The following is an 18,825-nucleotide window of genomic DNA, read 5'->3' on the forward strand; positions in this document are numbered from 1 at the left end:
CAGATTGTCTAGGTTGATTTGTTATGCTTAAAGGGATTTTTTTTTTTTTTTGCCAAAGTTGTTCATCAAACCTTTATCACTGAAGGTGTGCAGATGTTATTCACTGCTTGTCACCATAGAACAGAATGAGCAGGTACCTATGTTGTATCTATTGGATCTTTCCTAGGGGCGTTCTCTCTAGAAAAATGTATTAAATCTCCTCCACTAAAGGAGAAGAGTTATTCAAATTATCCCAAGAGGGATATTCTCTAATCTTTCTAATCTGAAAAGCCTGTTAAACAGTGAAGCAGAAGGACTTTTTTTTTTTTTTTTTTGTGAATCGATTAATTGGAAATTGGGCTCCACAACATGATTTGTGACTTTGGTCTCTTTAGTGTATTGAACTGAAAAATTTTGTCTATGTAAATATGACAAAGGGAGGGGTTTTGCCATTTTCTATGTAGAATAAAATCTAGTATTTCTCAAATAGACTACATTATGTGAGATTTTTATTACCACATAATTTGTCAGGCAAGTTTATCAAAGATACAGAAAACAGCTTTGGGTCTCATCAACATTACAAGGACAAATTATTGCTGCAAAAATATAGATTATGGGAGGGTAATCTGATAGTTGAGATTTGAGCTCTATATTTCATTATTGATTCAAGGAAAGATTCTGTTTTCTGAAATAAATGTTTTTTGGAATATTGCTGGAACTTTTCCAAGATGAAAGGACTTTTAAGGAAAGAAGTAAAAAAATAGATGTATCTCTGAAAGAATAATACTTAATTAAAATAAAACCCAATAAATAATCAATTGTGTATACATATTTTATTTTAATTTTTTTATTTACCATGTAATAGTTAAACTTTATATGTAAAATTATTTAAATTTAGAATTCATACATTAGATCTGAACAACTCACCTAAAATGTGGTATTTGCATTGTTTTTGTAAGAAAGTATTTTTCTTGTTTTTGCTAAATAACTTGCAGTTGGGTAGATAATGGATTAGCATTTCATAATCTTTTCAGTTTCTCAGTAATTAATTCTTATATTAACAGAAATATTTCCCAAATCAATGATAATTGTAAAAATTCATCTAGATTAATGTAGCAGCAAGTTAATGATTTGTCTTTAGATATTCTTACAGCATGTGACAGTCCTGGCGGCTGTCAAAGCTTAGATGAGGTTACCAACTGGCAATCTGGGTAGACACATGTATGCATAAGGTGTTTTGCTCAGGTTGATGGGATTACCATCCAGTCTGATGTCTTCGAGGGCCCTACGCACATAAGTAAAATCTCTCATTTTACAGAAAGTATCTTCATGCATCTCTTGAATGTTGTTGTTCTGAAAGAAAACAAGCAAACAAAAAAGAAGCTATCAGAATAGTTACCTGAAAGTATTTTACTCTGAAACACCATTTATAGATGTATATTCAGTGTCTAGAGAGATACTTGCTTGAAGTCAAGGATGCAAATTCTGGCAGCAAGTCATCAACAGAGAAATCTTCCAAGCAGGGGAAAATTTCTTGGCCAGTGCAAAGCTTCAAAACTAAGTAACTCAAACCATGTAGCAGAGACAGGCTTTAAAGGAGGAGCCTGGTAGAAGTATAGGGCATTTTCATTTCCATATTGTAGTGAAGAGCCTTATTAAGACAAATTTGATCCATGATAGGCCAGTCCAAAAATCATAGAAACATAGTTATCATCCTGACATCTTAATATGCCTCAACCTGCAAAGGTACAACTCTAAAATTTGACAGTTTCTTTCCCCCAGGCCCTCTCACATTAGTTTAACTCACATCTGTTAGCATCTGGGAAAATTGAATGCTTTTGGTTTTATTCCTTTGATTTAAATTCCTCTGACATGCCTTTTATTCACTGAGCTCCCTTCTTGAAGTGAACCATTCTCAACAAAGAATTGGTGGAATACAGCATTTTCAGGAAACTGGGACTAAAAAATTTATCACCTAGAATAATGGCTGTCTGAAAATTCTTCCCTTCTCTATTCCTTTGCTAGTCAAAAATTGGTGTGAAAAAAGTCCACCTCACTAACTTTTTTCTGTAGCACATAGCACTTAATATTTAATTTATAGGCACAAATAGGTGAAAAACAAGTCAGTTGGCAGGCAGAGAGATTCAATAAATTTAGTTACTGAAAGATAGAGGTTAAATTATGTAAGGTACATTACATTGCTGAAAAAACCGAACGTTTTTTTCTGTATGATGTAATAAATAAAAATCTCTGATGAACAAAACTGTAAATTAGCACAAGAGAAGATAAAGGGAAAGAAATAGAGCTGGAAAAGGTTAAAAAGAAGAATTCAGAAAGAAACTATTAGATAAGAGTGATTCTAGAATTTGATTTTAGAAAAAATATTGTGTTACAAATTCTAAAACTTAGTTGATCCATATTTTACTTCTTTGAAACACTGCAATCTCTAGTTAATTTTATGTTTCCCATAGCTTTTTTGTTAAGTAAGAACACTTTTGGATAAAAAGAAGAAACATTTCAAGACAAATGTTTGCCCTTCTCAGTTCTGCATACTATTTGCACATGATATAAGGAGCCATTGCTTTTGTAGCCTACCTGAAGATGAAGAGCTTGGAGGCTTTCAGGAAGCGGCAATGGAATATGAGCCAAATTATTGTCAGTAATATAAAGATGCTGCAGTTCATCCAGATTCTAGAGTAAGATGGATAAAACAGGGGGAAATGACTGACACATTTGAAAATCTCTGGGAAGTGTGAAATCTATCACTGCAATGAACACCACTGGATGGCAAAATATTTTGTTTCCACATGATATGGTGAAAAGACAGAAATTCAAAGACAGTAATGAACTTTGATTTGCATAGACTGAGAATGTTGCTGATAAGACTAAAATTAAGCGGAAAAATGTTTTTCAAATATCTAGAGAATTATTAAAGATGTTATTTTAATGATGATGTTGTTTCCTTTTGTGGCAAGGCTTCTCTATTTTGCAAAAGTGTATTGTGTTGAAGCAAATTATAACTGTATAAGCCTCAGTTAAAAAGACATTTCTCATTCAATTTCAAAAGTTAAATCATTTTCTCCCTTGTCTTGTTGGAGGAATGAGTGCTGGCAGACACCATAGTTAGGCTGCTCACAGCGGTCTTTGAAAGGTCACAGGGATCAGGAGAAGTGCCTGAGGACTGGAGGTAAGCCAGTGTCACCCCTATCTACAAACAGGGCAAGGAGGATCTAGGGATCTATTATCCAGTCAGCTTCACCTCAGTCCCTGAAAGGGGATGGAGGGTCTCATTCCAGAGGCCATCTTGATCATCTTCACCAAGAAGGTGATCAGGAGTAGCCAGCATGTATTCACTAAAGGTAAATCATGCTTGACCAACCTGATTGCTTCTAAAATAAATAAATAAAAAAAAACCAAAACTCAAAACAGATAAGGGGTGAACACTGAATATTTTCTACCCTGATTTCAGCAAGGCTTTTGATGTTTTCTCTCATAACATACTCTTAGCAAATTCAGGAGGTGTGGACTGGAAGAGTGGAGAATGAGGTGTATTGAGAACTGACTGAATGGCAGATCCCAGAAGGACATAATCAATGGCACTCTAGTGGGAGTTCTGCCACTAAGGCTGTCCCTCAAGGTTCAGTGTTGGACCCAGTATTCTTTAACACGTTCATCAATGACTTGGGTGGAGGGACAGATGCCTCCTCAGCAAGTTCACTGACAACACAAAGCTGGCCAATACCCCAGAGTGCTGTGCAGCCCTCCAGAAGGACCCCAACAGGTTGCAGAGATGGGCAAAGAAGAACCATCTGAAATTCAGCCATTCCTGTGGCCAAGAAGGCTGATGGAGTCCTGAGGTACATTAAGAGCATTGCCAGCAGGTCAACAGAGGTGATCCTGCCCCTTTACTCAGTTCTGGTGAGGCACATCTGGAGTGCAGTGTCAAGTTCTAGGCACCTCAGGACAAGAGAAACACATGGAGCTCCTTGACCAGGTCCATTTGAGTGCTACAAAGATGATTATGGGACTGGAGGATCTATCTCTCTTATGAGAATAGGTTGCACTTCTAACCACACCCTCTGGAGAGAGGAAGAAAAGATTTTCCCATCACACCCAAACTTACTTTAAATGCCTCATTTGGTATCCCTCTGCGACCAAGCCTGTTCTTACTAACGTCAATGAACGTTAAGGTGGATGGTAACTCAGGGAGTTGCCTTATCCTATTGTCACGAAGCACCAACTCCTGAAGTTGGGGCAATCTTCGGAAAGCATCCTTGTGGATATCTGATATGAAGTTTGCAGTCAAATCAATCCTCTTTAAATGGTCTGGCAGAGAAATAAGATACAACAGACTTATAAGAATGTATTTCCAGAAAATAATAAAAAAAAAACCAACCCTGCCTGTGTCATTCTTTACACATCTTTCAGTGAAATATTTCAAAGTTGAGTTTTAAGATTTTGGTGTGTTTGGGGAATCTTATAAATTATTATCTTTTGGGAAAATGACACTTAAAAGAAAATAAATGTATTTTCTACTACCTTGTTTGTAATTTCTTTGTTTCAACACTTTCCTCTATATAAGAAATTTGATATATTGACTTCTTTATAAAATACACTCAAGACTTTTTCCAATTAAAAAAATAAACTGAATATTTGGGGGCTTTATTACTTTTCTAAAGATAATTGCAACTAGAGGCAAAAAGATCACGGATCATTGTTATTTATAATAATTTAAAAGTTTGACAGAGAATCTGCATCTAATGTATGGACTTTTATGCTCCAAAGTAGCAAAATGCATGTGCATTTATGTGTAAAATTTACGATAATCAAACATTATATTAAAATATATCACTATATTTTTGGTTGTTATGAGCCAGAAATAATAAAAGTTAAAGTTGATTCCAATGATACTGCTATGCATACTTAAGTTAGCAAAATCATTTCTGCTGATCTTCTTGATTCTGTTATATCGTGAATAGAAATAAGTGGTTTTCTTAGGCAATGGTGGAACAGCATCAAGCTCACGGTCATCACAGTAGACTGTGGTCCCTAGGCATGTGCACAAAAGGCAAGTGGGAAGACCTATCAAGGAATTTAAAAGAAAACACTTTGTTAGAAAGGACATGTATAAAAATCATGCATAAATTACTACAATAAAATGCTCACATAAGCACCTAATTATCAGACTATGTCTATGGTAAAGTTCACTTCTCATTCTGCTTTGACACACCAGATTGTGTAACTGCAAGAGTTAAAGTGATTAAATTATTTAAAAAATGAATTTATTTTACTTCCTATGCCTAGAAGAACAATTAAATTGTTTTAATAAATTGTTTCTCAGACTGTAATACAATATTTGGTGACAGCAACCAGCCAGAAGTTGATTTCCTCTTAAGCTAGCATGGTGTATACTAGATGGTGTATACTTCCATCTAGATGGAAGAATAATAGCTGATAAATTATATTTTCTACTTAATCTGTCTCTTTGTCACTCTCCTTCTCTCCTCTGCCTCCCTTTTTATATTCCTTTCTACCTCTCTCTCTCTCCCTCATATTTACTACTAAATAAAATCCATCTTACAGGGTTTGGCGTATAGTCTCCTTTGCACCTTAATTCAGGCAGAGGCATAATCCCTCTAACAATTTTAATAACAGGATAGTAACTCTTGTGACACTGACTTTTTGATACACCTTTTCCTTGATTATGAGTATAAATGAGCATATCTGTTTATCAGCTTTTAATCCCATAGAAATACTTTTCTATTTCATTTTTTCTTCCTCCTTGTAGCAGATAGGATGGTTTGCTTTTGTAGGATATATACTATGTCTTATAGAGTAGCAGGATAATTCAGGAATATGAGAATGTTTTTCTTGCAGATTAGTTTTTCTGACGCTCTTTTACACTACAATGACACAGATTCTAGATTCAGAAGGCTGAAAATGACTCCTTTATTTTTGGGATGTGTCTCTTTTTCATACTATTCTATACAGACCAATTTGATTGGTGAAACAAAGGCAAATCTCTTCAATCACATTGGTCAGACCAGAGGGACATCAAGAAGTCCCTCCTAGGGAAAGGAATTAATAACATGGGTACAATTGCAAAAACATTTCTCCTGTTTACCAAAAATTCCCTGGGAAAAGAATTTCAGAAAACCAAAACACCTCAGGCATGGAATCAGGGCTACATTTTTCCTCCAGATCCAATGTGGCTACATGAGAGATGTGCCTTCTCAATCTGCCCTAGTTATTGGTGGATTATTCAGGTGCCTTTTGAGGCAAGATTAAAGAATCAGTAACCAGAATACTCCTTTATTTTTATGTGATAATCTCTACTTGTACATCCAGGAGTACAATTTCTGGAGAGATAAGGACCTTTTCATGCTTTCCCTAACCTTCACTACAGTACAGATTGAATTGGCTGAAGAGAGGAAGTCTGACACAGGGAAAAAAGTATTCACACATCGAGCTATTGCAGCAAATCTAAGCCTAAATCAATATAGAGTTAAGGATGGCTGATATTTTCCATAATATTTCAATATAGTACCATAGTATGGGGAAAGGGTTTTGCCCTGTCCTATTTCTGATCTTGGAGGTGTGGTACTTTTCCACTATGTCTGGTGGACACTGAAAATAAACAGAGGTAGAGGAAGGATTCAAAAAGATATCAACAAGAAAAATGAGCTTGGCTTAATGTTACTGAGCCATGTAGTCTTCTATTCAGTACCAGGCCAAATGCAGCAACATCTGACAGGAAAATGTGTTGCTAAAAAAAGAAAGACACAAGAGAAATCTGATTTGATATATTGGACATTTCCTGAGCATTTCTTTAGTTGATGCACAACTTACACAACTCAAAAATATTGACAGATGCAGAATTCATTATATATAATATTTACAGGACATATTGTAACATCTTTTAATTTTCAAAATTGAAAAAAAGTATGAGCCTCTTTTTTTTCTTTTTTTCTGGAATCTCCTGGGAAGTTTTTATTCCATTTCTATTTGTTTTGACGTTGTATATTTTTTCCTGGCTAAGCTCAATTGTAGTATGTACCAAAATAAGACTATGAATTATTAACTTCACTGAATACACAATTTTGGATGCAGGAACTCTGGGGTTTATGCTTGGGTTTGTTGTGTTGTTTTGTTGGGGTTTTTTTTATTAAATTTTTCTTCTATGGCACTCAGCTGTAATATTGCGCATAGTAAAAAGTAGGATTTTCCTCTTACTGGATGTTGATCACCATACAGCACAAAGACCTCTCACAGCAATGGATAACTCTAGTGAGCTTTACCTACTGTAATTTAGAGAAGCTTTGGACAAATGTCAAAAATTAGCAGTGCAAAATTTGTGTGAGAGACAGACAGATAATGTTTTGCAATTTTCATTCCCCTACAAGATTTATGAAGTTCTTATTTCACTATAGATAGTCAGAAGAATTGAAAATAATTTTCACTAAAAATTTCTAAGTAGCTCTCTTTCCTTAAGTTTTTCAGTTTGTAGTTTTCATGGTCAAAATTCTTCAACATTTTAATTATACTTTGTATAAATACATGTATAAAAAGCATAGAAGATCATTTTAAGTAAAGACAGTTGATAATAATATTGGAATATAAGATAGAAAAACAAGTAGTATTGCCAACTATCAGCAAATTTTCAAGTGGTAAATATTCACTGGCAGTTAAATAGTATGGAAGTCTTTTGACTAGGCAGCTAACTCACTTTGGAGCATTCAAGATAGGCTTGTTGCATCTTTCTTCAGTATGAGACACACAGAAAATATGTACTTCATTTTCAGAAAAAAAAAAAAAAAAAAAAAAAAAAAAAAAAAAAAAAAAAAAAAGGGCTTGCTCAAATCTAAGATACACACAAAAAAATTTCACTTTCCTACTAACCATCTTGAGTCTGGGGTCCAAGAACACCTGACCCCTGTGCTGAAGATCCATCAACTAATTTTGGCGTTGATGCTTCATCCTCAGTTTCTTCTGTCAATGGTGCAGAAGAATAACTCTCGAATTACTGAAGATAGTTCTGTCCCAGTATCTCTCTAGGGAAAATGAGAAAGAAATGTTACTATTTACTTCCCTTGCAAGCTGTTTCTCTTCCAGTTATTCATATTCTCCCACTAGAGGTCATATATTTTCTGAGGTTTAGTGCTTGAGCTGCATTTTTATCCAGGACCTATAATGAATTCTAATGGTATATAAACAATACCTGAAAATTCAACATATTTATTTAGTTTTTATCTCAGTGTTTTGAATGTTTTTTTTATGTATGCACACATACGTATACTTCAATACTGAGAATATATACTAGAAAAATTACTTTGCAATATTTATTTGAAGATAAATTAGATTTGTGATAAAAATTGATAAACAGGTGTGTGAAAAAATGAAAATTTGCTGTGAAATATCAAACAGGTGCAAGTCATTAATCATAAAATTGTAAATTGTACCACCATAAATCCAAATCCACTATAACTGTGCAGACTCTGCTTAGAACACTAACTTGATTTAAAAATATTACTAAATAATTCTGAACTCCTACTTCACATAGAACTTTCTAATACATTAAAGACTGATTAACTATATTCATTAGTAGCTGTATTATGTAATATGAAAAAAATTGATATAGATAAAAAATACCGGATAAAACCTTGGTTTTAAAACACTTATAAAATTTGGAAGATCCTTGGGTGGAACTGGAAAACTTTTTTTTTTTTTTTTTTTTTTTTTTTTTTTTTTTTTTTTTTTTTTTTTTTGTCCTTCAATCAATTAGTCAAAGCAGTAATTTTTATCAGGTTAACTTTAATTCTAAAAATGCGTTCTGCTGATTTTCCTCTATGACAATTGAGGATAAAAATTAAGATGCAGCATTTCTCTTGTATCACATCACCACTTATAAAGAGAGTATTGCAGACTTGCCAGGCTTGTTGCAGAGAGTTCTGCATTAGCAAAGAGGCAGAGTTGTTTTCTGTTATCACCCAGACATAGTTGTGTGATCTTTGCAAGTTACTTTCCTACTGTATCTTCATTTCCCAACATGCAATAATATTGTTCAATGGAGCCAGAGCCCCTTTTGAAAGTGCACTCTTTATTCTTTAAATCCAAAACAATTCATTAGTGTCATTATAGAATTTTGCACATCTGAGGTGCTGTTAAAAATGTACGTAATGCATTTAACCCTGTGGGCACTGCACGCTTGTGCTGCAGTTAACAGTCCTTATTTTCTTCTAAGGCACAGCCAAATATAGGAATTTTGTCACAGTATCATTATTCTGAGTGCAAAGGCACCAAAGCCCAAAATTCTGCTTCAGTTTTCATCCACTATGGCTTTCTAACACAACACTACTGCAGAACTATTGAATCTCGATTCTTTCACCTGATCAAGCATCTCCTTTTCTGAGACCATCCAACAGCTACTGTTTTCTTTGTGTACTCCGTGAAGTACAAGTTGTAAATCAATCACAGAGGTGTTCATAAATTCTAATTGTAAAAGACAGGTTAAAAGGAACTTCATCCAGACTGGCCAAAAAGTCGGAATTTTTAAATCTTGATTTTGTATGTAGACTATAGGAGTTAAAGGAACTAAAACACCTAACATCTGGATTCCAAGCACAGGCAAAGCTTTGCTGTATTTGATCTCTATTTGAATCTCTTTGTATGTGTATATATATTTCATATGTAACCAGCAGCTCAAGGGATATGATTCTGCTCTTCTACCCTGTTCTTGTGAGACCCCACCTGCAGTACTGCATTCAGCTCTGGAGTCTTCAGCACAAGGAGGACATGGGGCAAGTCCAAAGGAAGATGAACACAGGCCGAGAGAGTTTGGCTTGTTCAGTCTATAGAAAAGAATGCTCTAGGAACACCTTATATTAGCTTTTCAGTACCTAAAGGGGACCTACAAAAAAGCTGGAGAGAGATTTTTTTGGAAGGACATGTAGTGATAGGACAAGGGGAACTTGAAACTGAAAATTTTGCATATTATTAAATTCTTCACTGTGAGGGTGCTGGAGCATTGGATGTGGTTGTCCAGAGAAGTTATGGATTCCCTTGCTCAAGGCAAGGTTGGATGGGGTTTTGAGCCTGGGCTAGTTGAAAGTGTCCCTACCCATGGCAGGGGGTTTGGAAGTAGAAGATTTTAATCCCTTCCAACCAAAATAATTCTGATTCTATGAACTGTGAAAATTTTGGAAAAAAAAGCTTTACATCACATAATAGACTATCCTGCAGCATAGCTATATATCATTACAAGCAGTATTAAGCATTATGATCCTGGATTGCCTTAGAACATCTAAATAATTACCTAATTATTTTTTTGTACACAAATAATTTGGTTTAGGTTATATAATGGCAATAGGTTCAGATATTTTATATCAATTAGTTTCACTGAAGACAGAAAACATGAAAACAATAAAAAACCAGTAAGCACTCTGAACCACACAGGCTCAGACTTTGACTAAGAACATCTTAGGTTTTCTGTATATTCTTTAGTTGTATTCTACTAAGCCACAGATACTATTACTAATTAGAGTTTATAGATAAAAATGCCCCAATACAGTTACCAAGGTCACAACCTCACAAAATGCAAGGTAATCAAATGAGCAAGATGACCTTCAGCTGAACTGAATAACTTGAGTTGATGTAAGAAAGAGTAAGGATGTACCTTGGCATTTTGTGCAGACAGATACACAATGTTACCATCTGCTGCACTGACAGTAGACAGCTTAACCAGGAATGGACTTGGGGACAAATCAAAAGAAGGCTTTGGGAACAAAGGAAATGGGACAGCTGTTCTCCGAATGGAGGAAGCCTAGAGGGAAAGATACATTCCAGACTTTTATTGACCCAGGTTCGTACTGCCCTAAAGTTCTTGCACATGCTGTCTACTTCTTCACCGGATTTGTAGAAATCAGATAAGAATCCCTCTTCAGAACTTTGGAATTAAATCCAGAGATCTTAAGATCTGTTAATATCTTCATATACAATTCTTGTTCTACTGAATGCATTATTCTGGAGAAGAGGCTCTGTAAATAGGCTTCAGACCAAAGATAATTTTCCTTTCACTTGTTATGGGATTTGGGTCATCTACGCTGACTGCCACCTCTCTGCATATTTCAGGCCATTCTTTATGGGATGTACTATTTTGGGATTTGTGATTACTTTGTGCTTTCTGAGAGTTCTTAGTTGAATAGTCACTGTAGTTGTTGGGTAGCAAAGCAGAGGTGTTAACCTCTAGCACTTCCATTTCTACACTGTTATCTCTTTCTTACTGTAGGATGTTATCTACATTTGTTGATGCACAGGTGAAAGTCTCCCCGCAGTTTCCCTGCAAATGCACTAAGTCTGGGGTTTAGGGAAACTCTTCCAAGTAGTTAGCGTTATCTATTTAGTCTCCTGCAGTTGTGAGTGTCATAAGAAAATTAAAATTATTGACATTAACTTAATGACGTTGCAAATTTTTGTACTTGTAACAGTGTAGGAGTTCATTGATATATGTGCTTTACATACCAGACCCAGAGCATGAGCAGGATTTTCTTGCTGTACATAACTTGGACTTTAACCAGTGACCTAAAGGTAAAAGTCTGTTTCCCATTACTGGTCATCTGATCCATACAGCTTTGTATCTTTTACAAGTTGGATAAATCATGCGAGATTGTAACAAGACAAAGATGTTTCTTGGACTATGTACTGTACTGTACAGAATAATCTCTCATCTTTCAGATGTTTGTTTATTTTTGGCAACTGGACTTTACTAAAAAAAAAAAATTGAAACCTAAATTATTGTATATCACTTAATGACATTATTTTCCATAGAGTTTTTTGGAGGGAACCTAGAATTAGGCAGGGAGTGGATTTGTATTTCATTTGATACTTTTAGAAATATGCTTTGTGAAAAATCACAAAGCAGAAAGAGTATTGTAGAGAAATACAATAAACTATGTTTCTCTTTGCCAATAGCTACAAGTCTTCAGATAATAATCTGCCTTCCAAGAAAGTTTTAATACATGACATAAAAAAACTGAAGGGGTATCACATCACCTATCTTTAGGTATCTATGTGGTTAATAGTTACTCTACTCTGTCTTTGGAATCAACCAAGAGTTTTAGAAAATACCAGTGCAGATTAGTCCCAGAGCATGCCAAAGGATAGTTGGTATCTTTCCTAGGATTGCATGGAGTACCTACATTTTTCCTCATCCTATATTTATCCAATGCGACTCCATTTTCTAATGGAAGTTCTTAGTGTGGCTGGCCAATTCAGAGGCACTTTCAGATCAGGAAGTAACAAAAATCTAGAATGCAGAAATCAGAACACAACAGTAAATGATAAAATGCAATTGGTAAAATCCAACTTGCAACTTGCCTTCCATAGGCTGGATATTTATTTTATATTATCATTGCTTCACAGTCAGTACAGAATGAGACAAAACTTCTGAAAAGCAGCTCCAGACACTGGCTACAGAAATTCCTTTTAAGGTGGGCTCTTTAGGTATCTGTATCTCACCACTGACAGTAAAGGAGGCGAGACAAACAAAAGACTAGAAAAGGCTCAGAAGTTTATTTTATATGTCTTTTTTATATGTTTATTTTATATCTGCATCTTTTAGGATCAAAGCTGATGTATTACTTGTGATAAGTTTAAATCCACAGGAGACTGAGAAGTGTGTTCTGTTTCAGTGTTTCTTTTATTGCAAAAGATGCATTTCTTAAACAAATAAAATTTTAAAACTTAAAAAAAGACATTTTAACCTTGAAGGGACCGTTGTTCCACACAATGACCCATCAAAAGGAACTGATTTCTCCCATAGCTGTTCTGAAACTACCAAAGGCTTACAAAAAATCTCAAATTATGGTAGAAGTTATTCATAGAATCACAGAATGGTTTGGGTTGGATGGGAATAAAAAAATTATATATTTCCAACCCACTTGCCATGGGCAGGGAGGTTTGTTTTCCTTTCCAAAAGTGGCCTATACTTGTTCTTGAATTTTGCATTTAAAGACTCCTTTTCTCCTATTGTTCTATCTTAAAAAGAAATAGAACTATTAGTCACTGCAGACAAGTGAATAACAAGAGCTTATGTCAACAGTTTTCTGAAAAATGAGAAAAAATCCTATTTGGGGATAATACTTCAAATGATAGGTTTGAGTCTTCTATCAATTATGTAGCTGACTTGTACATTACTTGTACCAATTAATAGGGTTTCTTAAAAATGTATACAATGAAAAGTATATTCTTTCTATGAAAAGTATATACAATGAAAAATGTATATTCTGAGAAGTCATTGTATATCCACTTTGAAGTGTCTTATTTAATCAGATACCTATGACAAAGATAGGAACAGCAGTGTAAGTCTCTCTCAACTCTGCAGAATGGCAAGAGTGAGTTCTTGTTCATGTGGTTCCTCTTTGTGTGTGCTATCCTAACAGGAGAGACAGTTTGTGTGTATGCGCACAGGTATGAGCAAATGTGAGTGTGGAGCCCAAGCTCTGAGCTTTACGCAGGCAACAAAATGCCCTACTATTATTTTGATTCAAATTCAACAAGCTGTGAACTAATGCTAATCAAAATCCATCAAATATTAGGTTTTCACAGTGTTTCTAAATGTTTTGTGAATCATACTTTATAGCTCACCTATTTTGTGTAAACAGATCCAGACCCATCTGTATTTAACTCCCTTCCTTTTCTGCTTATTTAGTGCTAGGCCACTCTTAACCATTCTTAATTAAGTGCTCCCTTGCTTTTCAGCCTCACTGATAGCCTATCTTAGAAATGAAAATACTTTTCTGATGTTCCTATATTTTTACTTCTTATTTTTCAGACTTAGTTTTTCCTGCCTAAAGAAAAAATGACTGATTATCTTTAACAGACACTGTGATAAAATTGTAGTGCCATTTTATTAGGCATTAGTAGCTGATGTACATAAGAATCTGTCTCCACAATCAGTTTTTCTCACACTTTTTCCAAACAAAGTTTTAGTTTCAAAGAGGGGAAAAGTGAGAAGCTCACACAAGAATTCCTCCGAGAGCCTGGTTTGATTCTATTAATTTCAAAGAAGGAAATCTCTCTTTGTGTATGCTTTCAGAGGAGTTGGGAGACCCAATCTTGACTGTGACCTCTGGACTCTATCATGATAAAAATATTAATTCAAAAGACTAATGAACTGTAAAGAAAAGGGAAGATACATCAGCTCATGTTTATATTATTGTTACTGCCAGAAGATAAATTCAACAGAAAGCTTATACTCTTTCAGTGACATTTCTTTGCTATATTTTTCTCCTTGAGGACCTTGGAATTCATTCCTTGATAATAGGCTTTTCTTTTACACTGCCTTTTTAGCCATTATCTGTGAAAGAGTTGATACTGCTATCTTAATGTCTTGATGCACGTTTTATTTCTGAGTGATATATTACTTACAGTTTTTTCGGTAATAATCTCCATTTGGATGCAAAGCATTAGCTAAGTCTTCTGTGTCTCACTAACCTGAGTTGTTGGAAGCCACCGATTTTATAATCTATAGTGTCACCTAACACATGACAATACATAGCTTAGATTGAGGATTCAATATAATTCTCCCAAGTAATTCACAGTTGAAATTGCTTCCCCCATGCGAATATTTGCATTAAAAAAGTATTCCATGTATACATTTAGTAACCTTTTCCAATCTTAAGATTATTCTAGAATCTCTGACAAAAATAGACTTAAAGTGAAAGAATATCAAGAGCCATTATCTAGAAATGTTTTCAGAAACATATAAGAAACAATATTTCCAGAGTAGGAGAAGTAGCAAAGAAGTCAGAAACTTGGACCCAGTCACTCTTAGTTAACTGTATTAACATGAAATTCTCATACTAAGTCTGAAACAGATGTCTGTGGTTCATCATAAGTTATTTGAGGCAGATAGGTGCATGGGGTCAGGCTGGGATGGAATTGACTTTCCCCATGGCATCCCTCAGTGCTGTGCTTTGTGTTTTCAGCTGAAAAGGTGTTGTTAATGCACCAGTGCTCAGCGACTGCTGAGCAGAGCTGGCACAGCACCAAGGCTGACTCTCCAACATTCCCTCTCACCAGTAAGGTAGGGATACAACCAGAACAGGGGACCCAAGCTGAGCAAAGGGATATATATTCAATATGGCATTTTGTCAGCAATAAAAGCTGAGAGAAAGGAGGCAGCAAGGGCAAGGGGGTAGGCTTTATTATTTACAGGTTTGTCATCAGGAGCACCTCCTGCACATACTCAAGTCTTACTTCCCTGGAAGTGTTTGGCCCTCACCTGCTCATGGGAAGTAGAGAATAAGTCTTTTCTTTCCTTTTGCTTCTGCTTGCAACCTTTGTCTTTCTTCATTAAACTGCCTATATATCAACTCACAAGTTTTTTAACCTTAATTTCTTCGCCTGTCTCTCTGAGAAGTGGGAGGGAGAAAGCATCTTGATGGTCATAAGCAGCCAGCTAAGGTCAACCCACCTCAACAGATATCCTAAGAGAATGATTCATAATTGTCTTGGAGCATGGTCTTGGGATGCCAAGCCTAATTTTTAACCAGACAGAACGAGTGGAAAGAATCCCTTTCTAATTACCTGTAGATATTTCCTCACTTCAGTGATTATACATCAGATGTGTGATTACAGTACCTTATGGTCTGGAAAACGACATGTGGACACAGATGCTTTAGTTTAACTCCTAGAGGTGCACATATGATTAATTGACATTGCAATTAACAGCAGTAGAACACTAAATGTATCTTAAGTGCTAGAACTGGTCAGTCTCCTGGACCTCCTGTAAATCAGTTGGATATACAACCTTCGTAAAGTTTGCATTTTGCCAATGAGTCTAAAAATGGGTGAAAAAAATGATTCCATTTGCATATAACTGAATTTTAAAATCTTACATTTACAATTACATTTAAAATCTTACGTTGAAAATCTTACTGTACAACAGAAAATGTTATTTGAATCTTATCTTCACCATTTCAGAAGTCTGAAGACACGATTCAAAGCTCTCTAAAGGGAAATTCAAGTCTTAAAGAGTTACTGCACACAGGCTAGATCTGTTGAAGGCTTCCTGTTTGTCTGGGCCTCTGTGGTATTGCTCATCATGTAAACTATGCATAATAAAAACTAACCTGTGACCTTGAATAAATATTGGATTTTGCACATAGACCCACTTGTGCTGTTCACATCATTATATCAACAAGATTTTAAGCAATAAAGTCATATCCAGAATTAAGAAATGAAATGTATTCTGCTTAAAATTTGGGGACATCAATTATATTCAGATTAAAATATAACTTTCAAGACTGACATGGCCTATCAAACAGTACACTGACATATCTATAAAATTTTCTTGATTTCTACAGTACTGACCACTTATATCTCCTGGGATATGAGGAACTATGAATGCTTAGGATTCTCTTGGGTGGTACATGGTATTAGGAATGTAAGCAAAAAAAAAATTATTTTGGCTAGACTTATACCAAAAAAGGCTCTCACAGGGAGGTCCATCCATATGCAAAGCAAAACTCTGTTCAACTGCTGTGATGGATGGGCTTCACTGGATGAATTTTAAAAAGCCTGTCTGAAGAGCGCAGCAATGGAAGATAATCCTGCTCTGGAAAAGAAGCTGCCAGTTTACCCTGACTCTGCCCATTCCATGCCTTCTAAAAAGAAAACAACCTGTGTTGGGATGTCTTGTATCTTTTCTTGTTGGGTGTAACATCAGTCCTCCTGAATTTCCTTTCAGCCTGAAAACAACACCTAAAGCCTTTCTTTATCTCTATCCTTCACTCATAAACTTGGAAAGGGCCATCTCATGTTTTGGTGTTATAGGACCTCACAGAAAGAGCACAGCACAGGAGAATTCAATGCATTACTAAGAAATTTGTTTAAATGAGAAAAACTCAACCATGAGGCACATTCAAAATAACATTTTCCATTTCTGGGAAGAAAGTAGTTTCTGTAGGAATGATAAAGGCTTCATTTCTAAGAGCAAAGAGAGACAGAAACTGTGGTTTATGAACCAACATGAAATAGAGCACAGCAACTAAAATTGGTAGTGACTTTATCAGGAAAGCAAGCTCAAGTAGGATCAAGTAGAGCACAAGAGTGGCGCAAACAAACATGCCAAAGGCAAGGTAAGTTCCTTACAGCAAAATTCTTATCAATCCCTCTTAGACACTGAAACTTTATTTCCTACAAATTATAAGGTTCTGATCTTAGTGCTAACTTTAACATTATTTTTATCTCTACAGTTCTCCTGTTTTGGAATATAGTTATTCTTAAATTGTCTTTGTCCTTTGATTTCAAAACTGTTATACAATTTCTGTCTCACATTGATGAAAATATATCTCCCATCCTTCCTGTTGTAATCATGAATCTTTCAAATAATTGCATTTTAATGAATTATTCATTACATTTAAAAAGTGTTAAAATATTATGTATAAAAAATGAAAATACCATATTATTTCAATGCTGTATTTTTGACTCAACTTCTATCACACACAATCCTGAATCACAGAGCGCTTATATAACCTTCAGAGAAGTAGTGTGGATGTCTAATCAGCAGGGTGAGAATAGAAATAATGTAGCATTTTAGTAAGTGTAAAGAAATAAAGGGCTGTAGAAGAGGAAGGAAGCATTTAAGTCAAGTGGAGTCCCTTGCTTCTACAGGCAACATACCTTACCGGCTCATACTGTATCAGAATTTCAAAAGGTTTTCTTCAGTAATTTTTCTTACTTCCCTGTGTTTAAATTCAAATGGTTTCTCTTTCTTTTTTCTTCCTTCTGTCACTTTCCTAACAGCAATAGAAAGCATTAGCATTTATAGCCTGAAATACTTGTACTGAACATAAACTTAAGGAAACAGAATTTTACAACTTTGTTTAATGGGAAATGCTGAAAATCCTGTCTCCACTGCCTCTGTGCATCACCCAGACAGAGAAATCACAACAATGACCTCCAACAGAATTTGTGGAATTGCATGGAGACCTGAGGAAAGCATGGTACCTTTCACCTACTCTTAAAGACTGACACAAATAAAACCTCAATCAGAATATATTTTGGCAGTGTTTGAAGGTTAGGGAAAAAGTGAATGAACTGTGAAGACAATAGAAACCACATAAGTAGATTTGTCTGATAAATACTTTCATGGCGAAGAAAAACTGATTAGTAACTACTCCATTTATGCACTTTGGAAAGATAGAATAAATTAAGTTCTAATTACCTCTGCTTGGTCAGACTGCTTGTTTTCATCATAGGCAAATGGATGAGGCAGCTCTCCAAGTGGTATGTCATAGAACTCAGAATCATAAATTATGTTACCACTGATAGGGGCAGCTCCTACAGACTCAAAGATAAAAAATCCCAGAAAAACATTTACAAAGGTCTGCATTCTGCTTTCTTTTCTGAAAGAGAAGAAAATGGACAGATTGTAGGTACTATGGTATTGACATGGAATCTATGACTATTTAATGTCACAAATACAGTATTTATATATAAACACCCCAAAATATTTCTGATTAATATTTTATATTTATTTATGGTAACTCAGTTGTTTTCTTTGTGAAGAGTCCCTAGATCTAAGAATTCTGCAGACTGCTTTGGCCATACTCACAGTCATATAATTTAGAAAAGACCTGTTGAATTTTATTGGTGTAAAAATAAATGGACTTCAATGAGAAAGAGTCGGAATGGTACTTTTTCCCTTTCATCTAACTTTATCTATTTTCATTGCACTTAGATATGAACTTTCGAGAAACTAGAGAAAAGATAAATTATTATATTACTTGTCTTTATCACACTAAATTATATTCTGGGATGTATAACAGTGTAACATTATATCTC

At 35.1% G+C, this 18,825-nt stretch overlaps 1 protein-coding gene across 1 annotated transcript; it reads right to left on the reverse strand.

The window, feature by feature from the left end:
- Positions 1-996: 996 nt before the first annotated feature.
- Positions 997-18,373, reverse strand: EPYC (epiphycan). The gene is made up of 7 exons (XM_066318751.1): positions 18,206-18,373; positions 10,652-10,798; positions 7,879-7,993; positions 4,903-5,061; positions 4,103-4,305; positions 2,575-2,670; positions 997-1,332 (listed from the first exon to the last, which is right to left on the reverse strand). Exons 1-7 carry the CDS (start codon positions 18,371-18,373, stop codon positions 1,162-1,164), a joined length of 1,059 nt encoding a protein of 352 aa, XP_066174848.1. The 3' UTR covers positions 997-1,161.
- Positions 18,374-18,825: the final 452 nt, after the last annotated feature.

The sequence above is a fragment of the Sylvia atricapilla genome, chromosome 5, assembly GCF_009819655.1.
Source record: "Sylvia atricapilla isolate bSylAtr1 chromosome 5, bSylAtr1.pri, whole genome shotgun sequence".
NCBI lineage: Eukaryota > Metazoa > Chordata > Aves > Passeriformes > Sylviidae > Sylvia > Sylvia atricapilla.